The sequence below is a fragment of the Natator depressus genome, chromosome 3 (genome assembly GCF_965152275.1).
Source record: "Natator depressus isolate rNatDep1 chromosome 3, rNatDep2.hap1, whole genome shotgun sequence".
NCBI lineage: Eukaryota > Metazoa > Chordata > Testudines > Cheloniidae > Natator > Natator depressus.
Window position 1 is genome coordinate 105,871,342 of NC_134236.1, and position 17,456 is coordinate 105,888,797.

Here is a 17,456-nt window from a genome sequence, read left to right on the forward strand (position 1 = left end):
AGATAGCAAGTGCCCTTGATTCATCCAGAAATAGCTAGGAATAGCAGGTGCTCAGACCCCAGAATTGCTTATTGTCTCCCAGGATTGGGTTGATCCTGCACCACTGAAGCCTGTGGGAGATTTTCTATTCACTTTGATGAGAGCAGGCTCTGGTCTATGAATACAGAGCATTCATGTGAGCAAGGGTTGTAGGAGAGGACTTTTAATGTATAAGTATGTTTGTGGAAAACACCCGAAACAAACTTACATTCTCTTCAAGCCATTTGGGAAAATCTAAAATCAACCAGACTGACCTAGATGTGTACTTAAAAATCATGAGTATTTTTAAAAATCTTAAAAAAAAAAAAAACCAACCAGAAACAAAGTGGGGTGAAGGATGGGAGAAAGAAATCACATGTTCCGTACAATTGTACTAGCAAGTCTCTCAAATTCATTGGGGATGAAGGAGGATGGTTAATTAATGCAAACAAAGAAGAAAATCCTGGCTTATTAGCTGGAAACTGTTGTTAGATGTCTCTGTTGTTTACCTGCTTCAGAGATCAACAGTCCTGGGGTCTGGAACAACATTATCTAATCAGATCACAAATAAAAATGTCTGTGTTCCATCTTCCTCATCAGATGCAGCTTATACTTAATCTCTTTCGAATGCTGTTTGTTTGCTTTTTTGAATGATTACCTTTTATAGGCCTAATGGAGTGTTTTCCAGATACAGTGCGTTTGATGAAGGTATTCAGAATAAGAGGGGCAATTCATTTCCGTGAACATTGCTCATTTTTGCCTTTTCATATAAATAATAGCTCTGCCTCATTTATTTGCCTTTAGAGTTCATACATTTTGATGTTCACATTAAAAGTCAAGAATTCCTTAAATTCATGCTTTAAGTGAGCCCCCTTCTCACAAATGACTCCAAACAGTTACCACTACTAAGTATACATTTTTTGAATAACCTCCTTAAACAGAATAAGTGAAACCACTATATTTGAAATTATCAAAATATATTGCCATCATTTATTGAAAGTAGTTTATTATTAAAATATTTGCAATTGCTTATGCCTGAACAGCTGAAGTGAACATAACAAGCCATAACATTTTGCTTTTGTTTCCTTTCAAAATACTTCTGGAACTCAACTTGGTTTATATTTAACTTTCTTTTTTTGTCAAGTATGACAATGATTACAAAAACATACAAAACACTTCAGTAATTCTGAGCAACACACTTCTACTCAACCTCTCTCCAAGTGTGTACATCCACCTTCAGGTCTTGTTTTGCTTCAGATCTTTAGCTGTGCAAGGTATTTGCCAGACAGCATCACTATTCCTTGTTGTCTTTTGTGCTCAATGTAGAACTATATATTATCATATTAATGGTACAGATTAATTTGTAAGGCAATCCGCACCAGCAGTTGTACTGTACAGAAATAGAGGAAAATTTTCCCCTTCCCAGCAAGAATCATAAATTTAGTTGATTGGCTAGCAATGACTGAGATTATAACATGTACAATTATACATTTTCACCGAAAGCAAAAGGTGTATTACAAAACTACAATATAATACAAAATAGATTGGGCATTGAGTAAACTTAGTTTTTATGTATTTTAGTTCTACTGTGTTCTGGTTATGTCTTATAGGTTATATTTTTGTATGTGTTTTCTACATTATGTGTAAATACATGTGTGCACACACACACCACCTACAGTATGGTGTCATGATAACTTGGAATAACTTGTTTTATTTCTGCAGCCATGTGATATAAACCCCAGACCACTTGACAAACAATGGAAGGATGTGACCACGTGCATTTGCTTTTCACCACTTCACCTGTACCCTACCCAGTCATATAGCTGTGCCAGAGCTACTTTCAGGATTTGCAACCTCTGAGCAGCTTCAAATAGGCACCACTTAAAAAAAAATAACCTGCCACAAAAAAGTTTCCTTCTTTCTCCTCAAACGAAGATAAAGTAAAAAGTACAGATCGAAAATTACATTTGCTGCATCAGTGAGGGATCCACAGTTTAGAGGTCTGATGTTATTGGTGTTGAGATATTAAGGTGATAAGTCCCTATTTCCAAATATGTCTACATCTCTTAGGTATTTCTTTCAAGTCTAGAATCACATTTGTTATGCCACTCAGCTGGGATTTCAGATTATCCAGTGAAATGTGTGTAAATATATGCACACTCACACAGAGACCTGTGCATTTGTATCCCTGGTGGTTCACACCATATGAGACCTTAAATTTGCTATACTCTGAAATACAGAAAATCTATTTTAAATCACTTTTGAAAACTGTATTTTAAAATTTTCCTCCAAAGCCTGTCTAATAGCTAAGGCAACCTAGTTTTAAAGATGAAGTGATGTGAAAAATAGTACCTATTTAAAAACAAAATACAACTCTAAAATATTTTCTAAACTATTATCTCTAAAATGCAGCATAAAAATACATGATGGTGTTTGATGGTCTGAAGGTTTTATTGGTACTCTTGGAACAATTTGTGTTATTCACTTATGGTTTCATCACATATGAGTACTGCAGTCTTCACAAACGAATGCTAATAAATGTTACACCAGCACACACCATTAATATTGTACACACAGATATTCACTGTATGCTTTTGGGGAACATGCCATCTAACTGCTACAGTCAGTGGAAAAATATTTTGTTTTAAGTTTCTAATTTCTCTAGCTTCAATTTCTACTACTTAGTATTGGATATCAGTCCAATAATATGGAGGGGAGAAGAAATTCTTAGGAGACTTCAGATTGCAATGAACTTGCAAAGCAAAAATTCTTTTTTGGGACTAATTATGTTGGAAGAAAAAAAACCTTCTTTGAAAGATTTTTTTTTTAATTCTATTTCACTACTGACAAATTTGCATATAAAACATAAAAACAAAAATACCAGGAAGGGAATAAAAGGGCTCTGCAGTGTTTCTGGTTAAAATCAGAATGCACTTCTGTTTCTCTCCCTCTGTACTTTAAGCACTAAATTCTTTATATGGATGTCTAAACAAATGTGTGGAAGAGAGCGACTTAATTAGTAGGAACTTTTGCATGTAGAGAGAGGCAACAGATTGACTAACCCAAATCAATCCATATCGGATATGAATATGAAAATACAAACCTTCTGATCTTTTACCTACGATTTCTAAAATATTTGCTTCAGGTTGCCAAGCCTTTCTGCTAACTCAGCGTCAGCACAAGTTCAAAACTTTCTGGAAAAATAAGATTTTCTTTTCAGTCTGTAACATCCAATTTTCAAAGTTCCTGTGCTGTAATTTTTAGTGTGTTTATATTTTAATTTATTCTTTCATTGTATACAATGTGCTTTTCAACTCCTCTCTGGGGAAGAATACTAATATGCTGGCTTGATGTTACCCAGCACCTCATCCTCCCAGTTGGGGAGACAGCAGAAGAAGAAACCACAGCCTATTAGAATAATAGTGCTGGCCCAACCAAAGCCGTATGCCCAGCTGAACATATTAGCTCCCATCATTTCGATGTCTTCTGTGAACTTCACTGGATAGATGACCAGGCATATGATCTGGAATATTGCTAAAGGAAGGTAAAAATAAACAAATTGAAAATGAGTGACAATTAATCTCATCACATTTCCTACTCTGACTTTATTGCCAGGTAGGTGCACTCCCCTCTCAGATATTTAAGGACTTAGCTGCAATCCTACAATCAGACCAGTGCAGGTATACCCTTGCATTCTTGCAGAGGTCCATTGATTTCAATGGGACTCAGCGCAGGTATGAGGGTCTGCCCACACAGATCTTATGGCAGGATCAGGGCCTCATTCTGGAACCATTCTACACACAGATCTCTCACTGACTTCAAAAGGATGTTTTGGGTGCAAAGTGACTAAAGAATTGGGTCCTTAACCCTATGCTTGAGAAGAATTCAAACTAACACAATGGCAATGATGCTTAATAAGAGGAATGCAAATTTCTTTAACCAAGCATAGATGCAGAGGTGGAACAATCTGGACTAAAAGAATCAAATGTTGTAGTTAAAAGTCCTTTAGTTTAGTATTTGCATAGCAGTTTCCAGGGCAAAACATACTTGTGTGTTAGAGACATTGCTGCTGGGATTGTTGTTTCACTGTTTAGTTACTGCCACAGAACTATCAGAAAGAGTTCAGAGCAAAGCATTCTAGTTTACCTGCTCGCTTTATGTCTCCCCCATCATGTCACAACACCCACATCCTGTTTTAATTTTGAAGTGCAACTTGATTTGCACCCTCGGACATTGTAATGATCATTACAACATGCCTAATCTCTGAGGATGCAAACCAAGTATCACTTCAAAAGTAAAACAAGCTTTTCTCATTCATAAAAATGAATCATGAACCCAATTAGAAATATGTATGGGGTGGATATTTTTAGGAGGAGAGAGAAGGAGGCTTTACTCCAGCTAGCAGGTATCAGAGTTAGAACAAACGTCAGTTTAAGAAGCAATCATCAGTCTTACCAGCGACAAAGAGCAAGCCACCGATTCCTCGCACAAAGTTGAAACGAAGTATGTCAACGGAGAATGCAATGACTGCTAGGGCGAAACAGATGACTAGGATCACGAAGCCGACGAGGTAGGTGGCAGCTGCTGCTCTTCCCCAGGCTTGAAAGGAAAGGGGGAAACATGTTATATAAAACAGTACATGGAAGTAGGTGTCACCTTTAGGTCTTTTGTTTGCTTTAATTCTATCATTGTGGAGATTCTGTCCCTTATAAGCATACAATATTGCTTTGACTTAGTATCAGAAATGTAAGTGTGGCTTTTAGGGAACCATAGAGGTCCGAGCAGAGAGTAATTCTTTATTATCACTATTTACATGGTGTCATAAGTATGCACAATGCTTTACAAGCACAAGAAAAAAGACAAAGGTTGGGATTTTCAAGAGCACTCAGCATTGGCCTAGCTCTGCTCCCATTGAAATCAATGGTAAAGCTCTCACTGAAGTTAGTGGGAGGAGAGTTAGCCCACTTTTGAAAATTCCATTCATGGTCCATGAGCAAACAGACAGGAAGGATGTGGGGAGGACAAAATCAGACAAATGAAGGGATATCAACCTGCGCAATGCAGTTTTCTGCTGGGACCAAGAGATAGAAGCTGTTTGACATCATGAATTTGTAGTTACTTTTTTAATTGATGAAGAAATGAGTAATGCTGTAATGGAGGACTAGCACTGGAAGGCTTAGCAGAAGAAGTTAGGATTAATGTGAGATCTGAATAAGGAAAGAGTGATTGGTATACAAGATAAGGGAGCCTATGCCCACATAGAGGAAATGAGAGATGTGAAGGCAACCAATGCAGAAAGTTATGGGTAGTCATAAAGGGAGTGGAATAAGTCACATTCAAGGAATTGGATTTTGGCAGCTTTATTCTGCATGAACTGGAGCGTGAAGTGAGAACAGAACAGAATGGAGAACAGAATGGGGTAGATTTGGAATAGTTAAGGGGAGAGATTACAAAGATTTGGACATGGTTTGTACCAGTAGAAATAGAAGGGAATAGGTGGCTCTTAAAGATAATGTAGACTCAGCACCAAAAGGACTTGGAACCAGCTTAGATGTGTAGGGAGAAGGAAAGCGAGCAGTCCAATGACTGGTGGAGTTACCCAAACTTCCCAGTTTTAATTATTTTGATAATACCATATGCGATAAGAGGATACATTCAAAGTGGACAGGTACATGGGACCAGGATATGTCTCAAGTATACCTTCAAGTCACTCAGAGGCAGAAGAAGAGGACCAAAAAGACATTCAGAAAGTAACCTTATTCCTGTAACCTTATTCCAGAATGTTCTCCTCCATTTGCCACTGCTAAGTAAGAAATCCCTTCATGGCAACAATGGGCATCAATGTCCGGGCACCAGAAAAATAACATCCCTTCCTGAAAAGCAACCTACAGTTTCCTTTTTAAAATAAATGCTGGCTTCTGAAGATTCAAATCCCATTCTCTTTCCAAACAGTAGACACAAGCATAGGCAAGCATCATGCAAACAACAGGCCATTTCTTAACCACGAGGCCAAGTAGTTGACTATTTTGACTTTGAAGAGACCAAAGGTACTAATTCAAGAGTTTTAATTTTATAGGTAGACAGTCGTCATGCATCACCCTCCACCTACTCTAAAGACTGGTTGCCCGCATTTACACAGGGGATTAAAACAAAGAAATCATGTAGGCCCAAATCCTGAACCTGTCTCGTATAGGACTAAGGGGCATAGCAGAATACACATGAGGGTTCCACAGGGGCATGGCCCAGTCCTGAAGACAGTCAGCCAGGCCTAGAAAGAATGTGGAGAAGCTCCACAGCAGCCCTGCAAACTGGACCCACATTGCTGCCAACGAAAGAAGGGAGTTTGTGCAAATGAATAAGTATAACATCACTATCAGCAGTTTGCATTCCTCCCCAACCACCCCTAGTATATCCTATCCCTTCCCTCCCATGTGGAACTGATGCAGGGTTAGGAATGGAGGACGGGAACGGCTTGGTTGGAATTTTTGGTCTGAAACCTGTACTAATTCTTTCATACCGGATGTCATTCACGGACGCTCCCAATGCTGGTACTGGCCATTGTTCAGCTGGTACTGGCCATTGTTCAAAGCTGCCACAGCCAAAGGATTCATTTGCTGATCATTACCGTCTAAATATGCTTAAACATAGCATGGCATCAGCTCAAGAAAAAATGCTTCCTGGATTAAACCATCTATTTAAACTATTTATTGGGATTTGTCATATGGAATAATTCAGAAAACTGTTAATTATAAAAGTTCAGTAGAAATCCAGATCTGTACACTCCCTGAGCAAGGGGAGTTTGGAATATCAAGTACAAACATTCCAAGGACTCAAACACCTTATAATTTGGATGGACTCTGAACAGTTGACTCTGTAAAAAAATGGCATTGTAGGGGTCTCACATTTATTGAGTCTCAGGGATCTCCTTATCAGATACACTCACTTTACAAGTAAAAAGAAGTTTTTGTATAACTGCCTGCTGTGAAAGCTCCGCCTGGAATCCATTTGCTGTGAATTATTTGCTCAGCTCTGGTAATAATAAACTAACAATGTATTTAGCTTTGGGAGATGTCTAGTGACGAAACTGCAAAGATTAGTGTCAAGTCCAGTTTTATTTAATGTCTTCATCAGGGCTGTCCTTAGGGGGAGCCCAGGGCAGTGCAGCCGGTCACTGGCGGTGCGGCGGCCCAGCTCAGGTCCCTCCCTGGACCCTGCCTGCCAGAGGGTCTCCGGCGGGGGCCGGGCCGGGGCCAGGACAGGAGGAGCGAAACTTCCCCGTGAGTCAGCAGGGTGGGGGGGGGGGGGGGCTTAAAGTGACAGTGAGCTCACACTTCCCTAACACTCACACACACACACTGTCTCTGTCACACACAGACTGGCTCTCACACCCACATACACTCTGCTTCTCACGAGTCACAGTCCCCCAATACAGATTGTCACACACACACACACAGTCTCATACTCTATCACACAGTCCCCCAACACACAATCCTACACACACACACACACTGGCTTTCTCGCGGGCTCTCTCACACACACACACTCTGTCATGCATACGCACACACTTGTATTATTATTGTTGTTATTACTGCTTGGTACTTACTGTCAAAATGCTCGTGGTGAGCCAGGAGGGGCGAGGGGCTGCAGGAGGGCCCTAGGCTCTGGCAAGATGCAGCCCCCATGTGACAGCGCGAAGCCTGCCTTGAGCCACTGCCACAGCGTCTGCTGCATAGGAAGCTCGGTGTGTGTCAGCAATGGCGGGGGTTCTGGGGGACCGCAGGCAGGGGTGGTGGCTGTGCCCAGGGGCAGCTCTACCAATTTTGCAGCCCCAAGTAGTCACCGCCGAATTGTCGCCGCAGCGGGAAGAGCAGCCGAGCGGCCACCGAATTGCCGCCGCGGGACACGGACGGCCGCCCCATTCTAAATGCCGCCCCAAGCACCTGCTTGGAAAGCTGGTGCCTGGAGCCGGCCCTGGCTGAGCCCCCTCGACACACTGAGGTCAGCGGTGCCAGCTGGGGACCACCTTCAGTGGAGCATAGAGGCACCAGTTTAATAATACTGCGTAGGGCCCCATAAATCCTAAGGACAGCCCTGGTCTTCATAAATAAAGAGGGAGTAAAATGGTCATGGTCATGAAATTTACAAATGATACTGTGGCCTTGTCTAATTTGGCCAAAAATTTTCTATTATTGCTTCCACCATTTCAGCACCACTAGTGGCAGCAAGAGTTGGCATATTAGTATAGATAGGACTGAAGATAGCTGTTGGTGTTGTTTGCCATTGCGTCTTGTGGACCTGCTCTGAGCAGGATTAGACAACATCATGCTTGAAACAGTGAGTCCTACAGCCCTGTTTACACTAACACTGCTACTGTTCCTAACACTGGTGGAAGCAACAGTGGGAAATGTTTGGCAAAAGAAATGCAAGAAAACCCCAGTATAGATATGCCCTAAATGAGAGCATTTGACAATACCAAGGAGTATAGGGCTTGAAAAATGTACCGGACACCTGTGTTAAGGGTCAATATAAAGATTGGGGTAGGAAGGTTCACCACAGAGCACCTGGTTAACACCACTTTTACACACACACACACACACACACACACGAGACTTCCAGATCTGAGGGAAAGTGCTAGGATTCCTTTAGAGTATTATCCCTGGACTCTAGATGGAGGTCCTTCTTTCTGATCAGCTTCTGCCTCTCAGCTGTCTGACAAACGTGAAAGACTCCCCCTGTCCATGAGTGTTCTAAAAGAAATGACAGATTTTTGCTCTCTTTCCATCCCAGAGCTTTCTGACTGTTGAGTGGGCCTCAGCTGATCCCCAGCTCCCAGCCTCTGTTTGTGGGGTCCTTTGTCTATCTCAATGCCCACATATCTATTCAGGGGACACCATCACAGGGCCTAACAACATCAGCCACACTATCAGAGGCTCGTTCACCTGCACATCCACCAATGTGATATATGCCATCATGTGCCAGCAATGCCCCTCTGCCATGTACATTGGTCAAACTGGACAGTTTCTACGTAAAAGAATAAATGGACACAAATCAGATGTTAAGAATTATAACATTCATAAACCAGTCGGAGAACACTTCAATCTCTCTGGTCACGCAATCACAGACATGAGGGTCGCTATCTTAAAGCAAAAAAACTTCAAATCCAGACTCCAGCGAGAAACTGCTGAATTGGAATTCATTTGCAAATTGGATACTATTAATTTGGGCTTGAATAGAGACTGGGAGTGGCTAAGTCATTATGCAAGGTAGCCTATCTCCCCTTGTTTTGTTCCTACAAAACCCCCCCAAGACGTTCTGGTTAAACTTGGATTATTGCTGTGCACATTGTAAGATGAGCTATTGCCAGCAGGAGAGTGAGTTTGTGTGTGTGGTTTTTGGAGGGGAGTGTGTGTGGGGGGGGGGTGAGAAAACCTGGATTAGTGCTGGAAATGACCCACCTTGATTATCATGCGCATTATAAAGAGAGGCTTCAAAGAGGGATGGGCTATTACCAGCAGGAGAGTGAGTTTGTATGTGTGTATGTTGGGGGGGGCGGGGGGGAAGGGTGAGAAAACCTGGATTTGTGCTGGAAATGGCCCTACTTGAAGATCGCTTTAGATAAGCTATTACCAGCAGGAGAGTGGGGTGGGAGGAAGTTTTGTTTCATGGTCTCTGTGTGTATATAATGTCTTCTGCAGTTTCCACGATATGCTATGCATCCGATGAAGTGAGCTGTAGCTCACGAAAGCTCATGCTCAAATAAACTGGTTAGTCTCTAAAGTGCCACAAGTACTCCTTTTCTTTTTTCTTTTTACGAATACAGACTAACACGGCTGTTACTCTGAAACTTGTCTATCTCAGTTGCTCGACAGCCTTTCTCTGGGGTTAGCCATTGTCTCATCATTTTCACGCTGTTTTTGCTTGGGCAACTTGAAGCTCTATGCCTCCTGACAGAGACGGAGAAAACACTGCACCAGTTTCCATTTGGTTCACATTTGTAAGGCTAGTTTTGCAATCATAAGTGAGAGGTGTTTATTTGTTAATGCTTCAGTTCTGGAGAAATTGATGTATTCAATCCCTTTTTAGCCAGAGAGTTTCTGATTCAGCACTGGCAAATAGGTACTTATGATATGGTCGCAAAACCACCAATGCAATTTTGGGCTGCATATATAGAAGCATCAGATCATGCAGCAGTGAAGTAATAGTCTTTTTTTATGTACTCTGCACCAGCTTCACCTGAAATACTGCCTTTAATTCTGGACATCTCATTACCAGAAATATATTTCAGAGTTCACAGAAGAGCAACTAAAATGATTCAGGGCTGAAAGGATATAATTACTAGGAAAGATTAAAAGAGTTAGACCTATATACCCACATCTTAGCTAAGTGATTATTTAGAGAAGAACGTAAGTCTACAGATATTAGAGGACTGCAAGCACCAAGGAGGGAAAGGAGTTATTTAGGGTGGCATTACCAGAAATGGGATGAAGTTAAAAAGGAAGAGAAATTAGCCTGAATGTCAGGAAATCTTTTTGACAGTGAAATGTGTTCCCAAGGGAAGTGGTGAAAACTCTATTGCGTAGGGCATTTAAAATTAGATTGAACCAAAACCCTAGGAGAACATTCTGTAGAGAGCAATCCTACAGCAGCAGGTACATGGACTAGATCATTTAAAGTATCAGGACTTTTCCATCTATAACTTCTGATTTTATAAGTTTCATTGCAATGATCAGTTGGTGAGGTTGTGAATAATTGCCGTTCTAATGCTGAAGACTGGGAACTGCTGATAGGGATGTTATATTTATTTTCTGTTATCATAAATGGCTGCAGGTTGTTTGGTTCAGCAACAGAGCAGCAGGTATGAAATGTGATCTTGTTGACCAAATAAGGAAGTCTAAGCTCTCTTCTGGTTCATCCTGAGCAGGAGTCCATGGTAAAGGGGATTTTCTTGCACACATAATGACAGAATAAGGTGGATATGTCCACATCAGAGTGCAAGAAATGCAGGATTCAGAGATTGTTTTGGAGGAACTAAGATTGTTAATTGCACCCTTTATTTTATTGGTGCGAGTTTTGAATAAGCCATGGCTACATCTGGAAATTGTACAAAACAATGCCCACTAGTACAACAACAGGTTGACACTGGGTGGGGGGTCCTATTGTAGAATAAATGCTGGCAGCTTCCAGAGTCTGTATAACCATTGTACTGTAGTTGAACATGCTGAAAAGCAGGTAGTTAACTGGTCTGGCAATACTCATCTCCACTGGGATGCTTAGTCTGGTACCTGGTAGGAATCTTATATAATGCTTCCTAGTTTAGGTAAAGCTATAATACTTGATTTGGGTGGGTTGGACACAGCAACCTTGATAGTGTCTCTTTTACTGTCATTGACCTTTGCTGAGCACACACTGCAAACTACATTCAACTTCGCCTAAAGCAGCTCTTGTATCACAAAGCTGATAGAAATACGCACAGAGGGGTAAGGTCAAGAGAGTGTAATATATCTTTAACGTTCCTACCTAACTCATCTGAGCTGCCTGATAAATCTATCAACAAACTTGGCTGAGAGCCTGCTGAATCAAAGTCCACTCAGTCTCCCAGCTACACTGTTACTGCTACACATCCCCAGATGGACTTAACAAATAACTCACAGAGCCTGGCTCATGCTCATAAAATTCTAGCCTTTTTTTTTTTCCTGGTAAAGATCCAAATTAATGTTTCCATGTATTGTATGTACTTTTTCAAATCAATTATTGTGAATTTCATAAATGCCAATGGATTATTAAAACATAACCAGCAGGGCATTAAGTACCCTGTTAGGTACTTGACCATATATACTTTCTGTTAGAGGATGGTAATTCAAATCTAAAATAACTGTGAAGCTAAGAACCTTAAAAAAATAAAAACCTTTATCTAGAATCAAGAGGACATTGCCATCCACAAATATTGGGTCTAAACCTACAAGTGTCTTTTTAAGGTACAAAGGCAGAAAAACAATTGCTTTGCAAACAAGCCCTTACCAGTAATACATCAAATACAGTATATCTGACCAGCACAGACTAGACACAAAAGGAGGATTGTTAATCCAGCAGCATTCTGGGCTACATAACCTCAATTCAAAATGCAGTGCAATGCGCCAGCTTTTGCATGTAGTATATTGGTAACATGCACATGCTGGCACTCAGGAGCTTCCTGGCCTCAAATCAGAACAGTTCTCAATTAAAACAAACCCTCTTTCCAGCTACAAGCTGACCCCCGCTCTTCTTTTTGTCTTTCCACCCTTTGTCCGTTGTGGGACACCAGAGCCCCAGGTTTCAGACATGTATTAAGAAGCAGTTCAATTTAGGAACCATTCCAACATGAAGATTTTTTTCCCCCCAACTAGAGGGCATGGTTCAGTTTCATCTCCCCTAATCAACATGCAACGGACATGCAGATGTTTGATTAAGAAGCTGATTCCAGTGTAGCTTTAAATTAGTGAGGGGATCCACCTTGAAGCTTTCTTTTCTTATCACTGGGAGGGGAACAGAATAGGGTGGAGTAATTAGATATTACAAAGAGTTATGCGTCTAGATTAATAAATTAATTGTTTTAACTGCGGCAGCCCTGTGCATGCCTATTTTGAGTTAAAATTCTGAGCATTTTTAAAAAATAAAATAACATGTTCCATATTGGTATGTTAAGCAAATCAAACCATGGTCTGACATGTTATGTCCTTTGCCTAGATGTAGATACTATTTGAACAGAATAATTTTGACAGTACAACATTAACCTCATCAAGATTATTCAAGGGACAAAGTTGAGTTGGTTAAAATAACCTGTCAGTAATTAAGGCTATTCTTCATTTATAACAGCCATAGGAACAACAGTTCTTTAGCAAAACAGCAGAATGTGGCCCTTTCCCAAAGCTCCTGGTTTTCTGGGGTGAAGTATGAAACAGTCATATAGTACTAAATCTACAGCATGTATTGAGAGAAACCTAAGTGCAGTAACCCTGCTGTGTTAGCAAAAAAAACAAAAACAAAAAAAAAACGAGGAGTACTTGTGGCACCTTAGAGACTAACAAATTTATTTGGGCATAAGCTTCTGATGAAGTGGGTTTTAGCCCACGAAAGCTCATGCCCAAATAAATTTGTTAGTCTCTAAGGTGCCACAAGTACTCCTCGGGTTTTTTTGCTGATATAGACTAACACGGCTACCACTCTGAAACCTGTCACCTGTTTTTTTTAGCCTTTCTTCCCTTTGTAGGAAGGGTCTGGGAACATGGAGTTACTTTCTGAGGGCAGCCAAATTCCTCCCACATAAGAGTAAAACCTACAGACATCATCAGGGTAAAAAATTATGCTGTTGCTCTCACAATGAGTTCTGCATTTTGCTTGCAGGCAAGTGCCATAATGGAAAACTACTAACAAACATTAATGCTTCCATCCACACAACACATACAGTATCCCAAATGGTTTATCCTCTATTTCCACACTCCTAATACCCATTTTAAATCCAGTATAATCCAAGGTTTCTGAGTTTCCAGATCATTTTGGATGTTTATCATCTTGATACAATCACTGTATCTGTTCCTCCCCCACTAAGAAGGCTGTAAAAGAACCAATATGTACAAAGAACAGCCTCTGCCTTTTAGGGAGAAAAAAATATATTCCATTTTCCTTTTCTTATCCTCCCAAGCTTCCCCAGTCCAGTGCATTTCAATGAAGTTCTGAAGGTGTGTCTCTGTATTTGACCCTAAATGTTTCGTTTTATAAAACAACAAATGTAATCAGCAAGTACTTTGGCAGCAAAGACCATACCCTGAGAATATGTGGTGAGAGTATTAAGAGGAGGCAGCTGAACTGAACATAATTTACTAACATTTTTAGCCACTTCGAAAATATATACACATTATCCCCCTGATTTAGTTTCAGATTTTTCAGCTGCTTCATATAGTGACTTCCTTCTCTATAATATATGTATGTGTATCAACTAAATACCATTTTCTTTCCATACTCAAAACACATTTCACTCTATTTGAAATCACAGGTTGAGAGGCACCAAAACAGCAGAATTTCCTTAGTCCAGAACGGTTGGACTCCTGTTTCCCTCACTCCCTCCAGAGTATTATGAGGAGGGTAGTTAAGATGTTGTCCAGGTATGGCACTCCAGAGGCTGGGCTTGTGTGCTGTGCTAGCAATGGCCAGCATTTATAAACACACTCATCAGAGGGCAAAGAGGTTGGCGACTTCAAGGAGCCTCATGTAGGTCACAAATAGTGCTGGTGGAGAGCCAGCAATAAAGGAGAGAAGACATGCAAAGAGCCAGATCTGTTCACTGGATTTTAAAAGACTCCATCTGCTATTCTTTTTCATTTACTTCCATTGTGAGCCCCTCATCCAGTTGCTTAATGTTGGACTGACAGGGAAGCCTGTTCAAAAGCAACCAGAGGCAGATAAGGCCTGGTTTTCTGTGTAACTATTAACTAGGAAATGCTGTTAATGCTAGTCCTGCAAACGCCAACTTGTCCTGAACCCCCCATTAACCAGCCACACAGGGGGAACAACTGGACCCTTCCTAAGTGAGGAAAGGGGTTGTTTTGCTAATGGCCGTTGGTAGAGGCAGTTATTTTGCTAATAAAGAAGGCACCAATTTACAGCTGTCAAATATTGGCAGGGATAACTGGGGTGGTTGGAGTAGGGTGAGCTCAGGCATGTGGCCTGGACTCTGACACCCCATTGCAAACACTTACAGTAATCCATGAGGGACTGGCATACCCAGCTGGGGGAAGGGGCCCACCGGGTGCAGCTCTCCCATAACGACGCTTGGTGCTGGTACGGCGCTGACTCCGATTCCAGCCAGCCCCGGCCGGACAATGCAATGATGCCCAAGATGATAGCTAAGCCCAGGAGAAGGGGCAGGAGCCACCTGCATCTCCAGCAGGCAAGGGTACATATCACCATCTCATGCAGCAGTCAGGGCCTTCAGCAGAGAATGGATGCACAAGCCTGAGAGCTCTTTCTGGATTCTGCAGGGCGGGGTGTTTTAAGAGAGAGTGTGTGTGTGAGAGAGCGAGAGCTGCTTTTTAATCAGCAGAAAGGCAGTAAGGGAGGAGAGAGCCCCACCTAGATTCCAGTGACTAACAGCAGCAATAACCTGTTGAGCCAGAGAGGAGCTGCCGGGCTGGGCTCAACTCCCTTGCTGCTCTGTTCCTTTCCCCTGGCTGCTAAACAAACCATGGTTCCAATTACACTCCCTAGTCTAGGCACTTAACCCTTTCCTAGCAGGCACTGCCCAGCGTAAACTGCACCTCACGAGTTTTCACAAGTCCTTTTTGCAGTATGAGAAGATTCAGGGCTGCCCTAGGCTGTGAGAAAGTGAGATTTCATAAGAGATGCAGTGTTTAAAATCTCACTGAAAGGTACTACAAAAAGTATTTTCTAGTGGTGCTCATCAAACTGTTTGATGTAAAAAATATTTAGTATAAAATCAGCCCCTTTTTTGGTCCGTGAATCAGCCACAAACTGATCCTGCATTTCTTCTAACATCGTCATTATTCATAATTATTTCCCAAGTTAGTTTGAAGTATTAGTTTCCAGCCTGTAAGTTGTTCATGAGCTGATGACTTTAACTCTTCACCATTCATTATTCATGTTATGTTGTAGCTTGTAGCTGGTCACTTAAGTCTAACAGATCTCCTTCAGTCCCCACATATCAGGCTGTATCTTTAACATCTCCTTGTGGATGTCCTGTTGGCAGTTGCAACTAAATATGGCTAAAACTAAGATCCTCATTTTATCTCCCACGCTTTTCTCCCTTCCCTCATTCTTGATAATGTTGCTTACACCCAGAGTCTGAGCACTGAAAACAAGTCAGTTACCAAAAATTGATAGCATTATGAGCTACCAAAAATTGATATTATTAATATGTTAATCATCTAATGTATTGAAGGCTTAAAACGTGTTGTTATTGAATTAAAATGTGTGACTTCTCACCCAATTTTGAGATAGCAAAAATGCAAATTAGGGGAAAAAACTGTCTTTAGAATGGAAGTGAGAAATTATTAACAAGGAAATCTGCTTGTTTTAACTATAGCTTACCTGCTATTACAGTCAGCATTATGCCAGGTGCCTGTATATTGACTGACATTAATTAAATGATTTATTGGAATATATGGCCAGGAAAATTAAGTTGGCATCTCGCCCCAGAATTTTTAGAATCTGCAAAGACTTGTGACATGGTAACACCAAACAGCTTATAAAGTATCACTCTTTTTCCTAAAGTCTTTTTTAAAAGACTCCACTGGCAAACTCTGGAAAGAAATATAGCTGTTCATACCAATTTCAATGAAACCTGAATGAAAGAAGTGGCTCAGTTAATAAAGTTATTAAGTTTGCTTCCCATAATGTATGTAACTTGTTCTTAAAAATAGCTCTGTCATTATCTGTATATTTGATGCTTAGTATGTGACATATTTGTTAGTGTATAAATGACAAGGCATGGCTATGAATTATTGTTACTAGAAGGTACTTTTGAACTAAATTGATACTTTTAATTATTTAATTATTAAATAAATTCTTAAATTTGAAATTGTATTGGGTTGAATTGATGGACAGTCCCACCATTTAATTAACACATAAAGCTTATAATTGGCATATCAAGTTTGACTGGCAAATTAATGAAGGATTTGTTTTAAGATCTATTGTTCTATACTGGTATTGAAAATACCTATCCAGAAAAAATACAATATATTTACCACTGTGTTAAGATTTATCATGAAAATATATTGGTTTATTGCTTTGACATAGATTTTTTTATAAAGTTTTAGTATTCTATGTCAGAATCATTTGTTTAGAAATTATGAACACTATTATCTAACCAACTTTATTTTTCATGCTGTAATTTCTAATGTTACCATAAATATTATTTTGGTTAATAAAATGTATAAACTTATAAGAATTCTTAGCTAAGTCAACTGAGATACAAACAACGGCAAGAAGTGTAAGATGGGTAAGCGATAAATTGAAAATTTCTTAACGAATATACATTTGATACCATATGTCACGTATCATGCCCATATTTTTGAATGATCTCTCTCTATGGATCCTTACATCAAAGCTACACCCAAATATTGCTACTTCTTCCTTTATAACATGTCCTGTTTTCTGTCTGCTCCAGACTGCCAAAACTCTCATCCAGGCCCTTGTCATATTGTATCCTGACTACTTTAATTTTCTCTTCTTCAGCGTTGAGTACTGCTACCATGCCCCTGCAATTTCATCCAAAGTGATGCTCTCAAATTCATCTTGCATTCAGGTCTCTCCTGTTGTTCAGATTCCATCCCTTTTTCACGTAAACAATAAAATATAGGGCCTACATTGAATGGACATGTAACTCCTCATTGGGGATTGCATAAGGTATACATAAGGGTGTTTGTTTTTTTCTGTAAAAAGTGTAA

At 40.4% G+C, this 17,456-nt stretch overlaps 1 protein-coding gene across 1 annotated transcript; it reads right to left on the bottom strand.

The window, feature by feature from the left end:
* Positions 1–791: 791 nt before the first annotated feature.
* LOC141984023 (p53 apoptosis effector related to PMP-22-like) lies at positions 792–15,182 on the bottom strand. The gene is made up of 3 exons (XM_074946973.1): positions 14,751–15,182; positions 4,474–4,617; positions 792–3,552 (listed from the first exon to the last, which is right to left on the bottom strand). Exons 1-3 carry the CDS (start codon positions 14,959–14,961, stop codon positions 3,353–3,355), a joined length of 555 nt encoding a protein of 184 aa, XP_074803074.1. The 5' UTR covers positions 14,962–15,182; the 3' UTR covers positions 792–3,352.
* Positions 15,183–17,456: the final 2,274 nt, after the last annotated feature.

Coding starts and splice junctions, on each gene's coding strand:
- LOC141984023 (XM_074946973.1), bottom strand. CDS start 14,961: ATGGTGATATGTACCCTTGCCTGCTGGAGATGCAGGTGGCTCCTGCCC. Junction 4,618..14,750: donor CCAGTCCCTCATGGATTACT/GTAAGTGTTTGC, acceptor TTTCCTTTCAAG/CCTGGGGAAGAGCAGCAGCT. Junction 3,553..4,473: donor TGGCTTGCTCTTTGTCGCTG/GTAAGACTGATG, acceptor ACCTTCCTTTAG/CAATATTCCAGATCATATGC.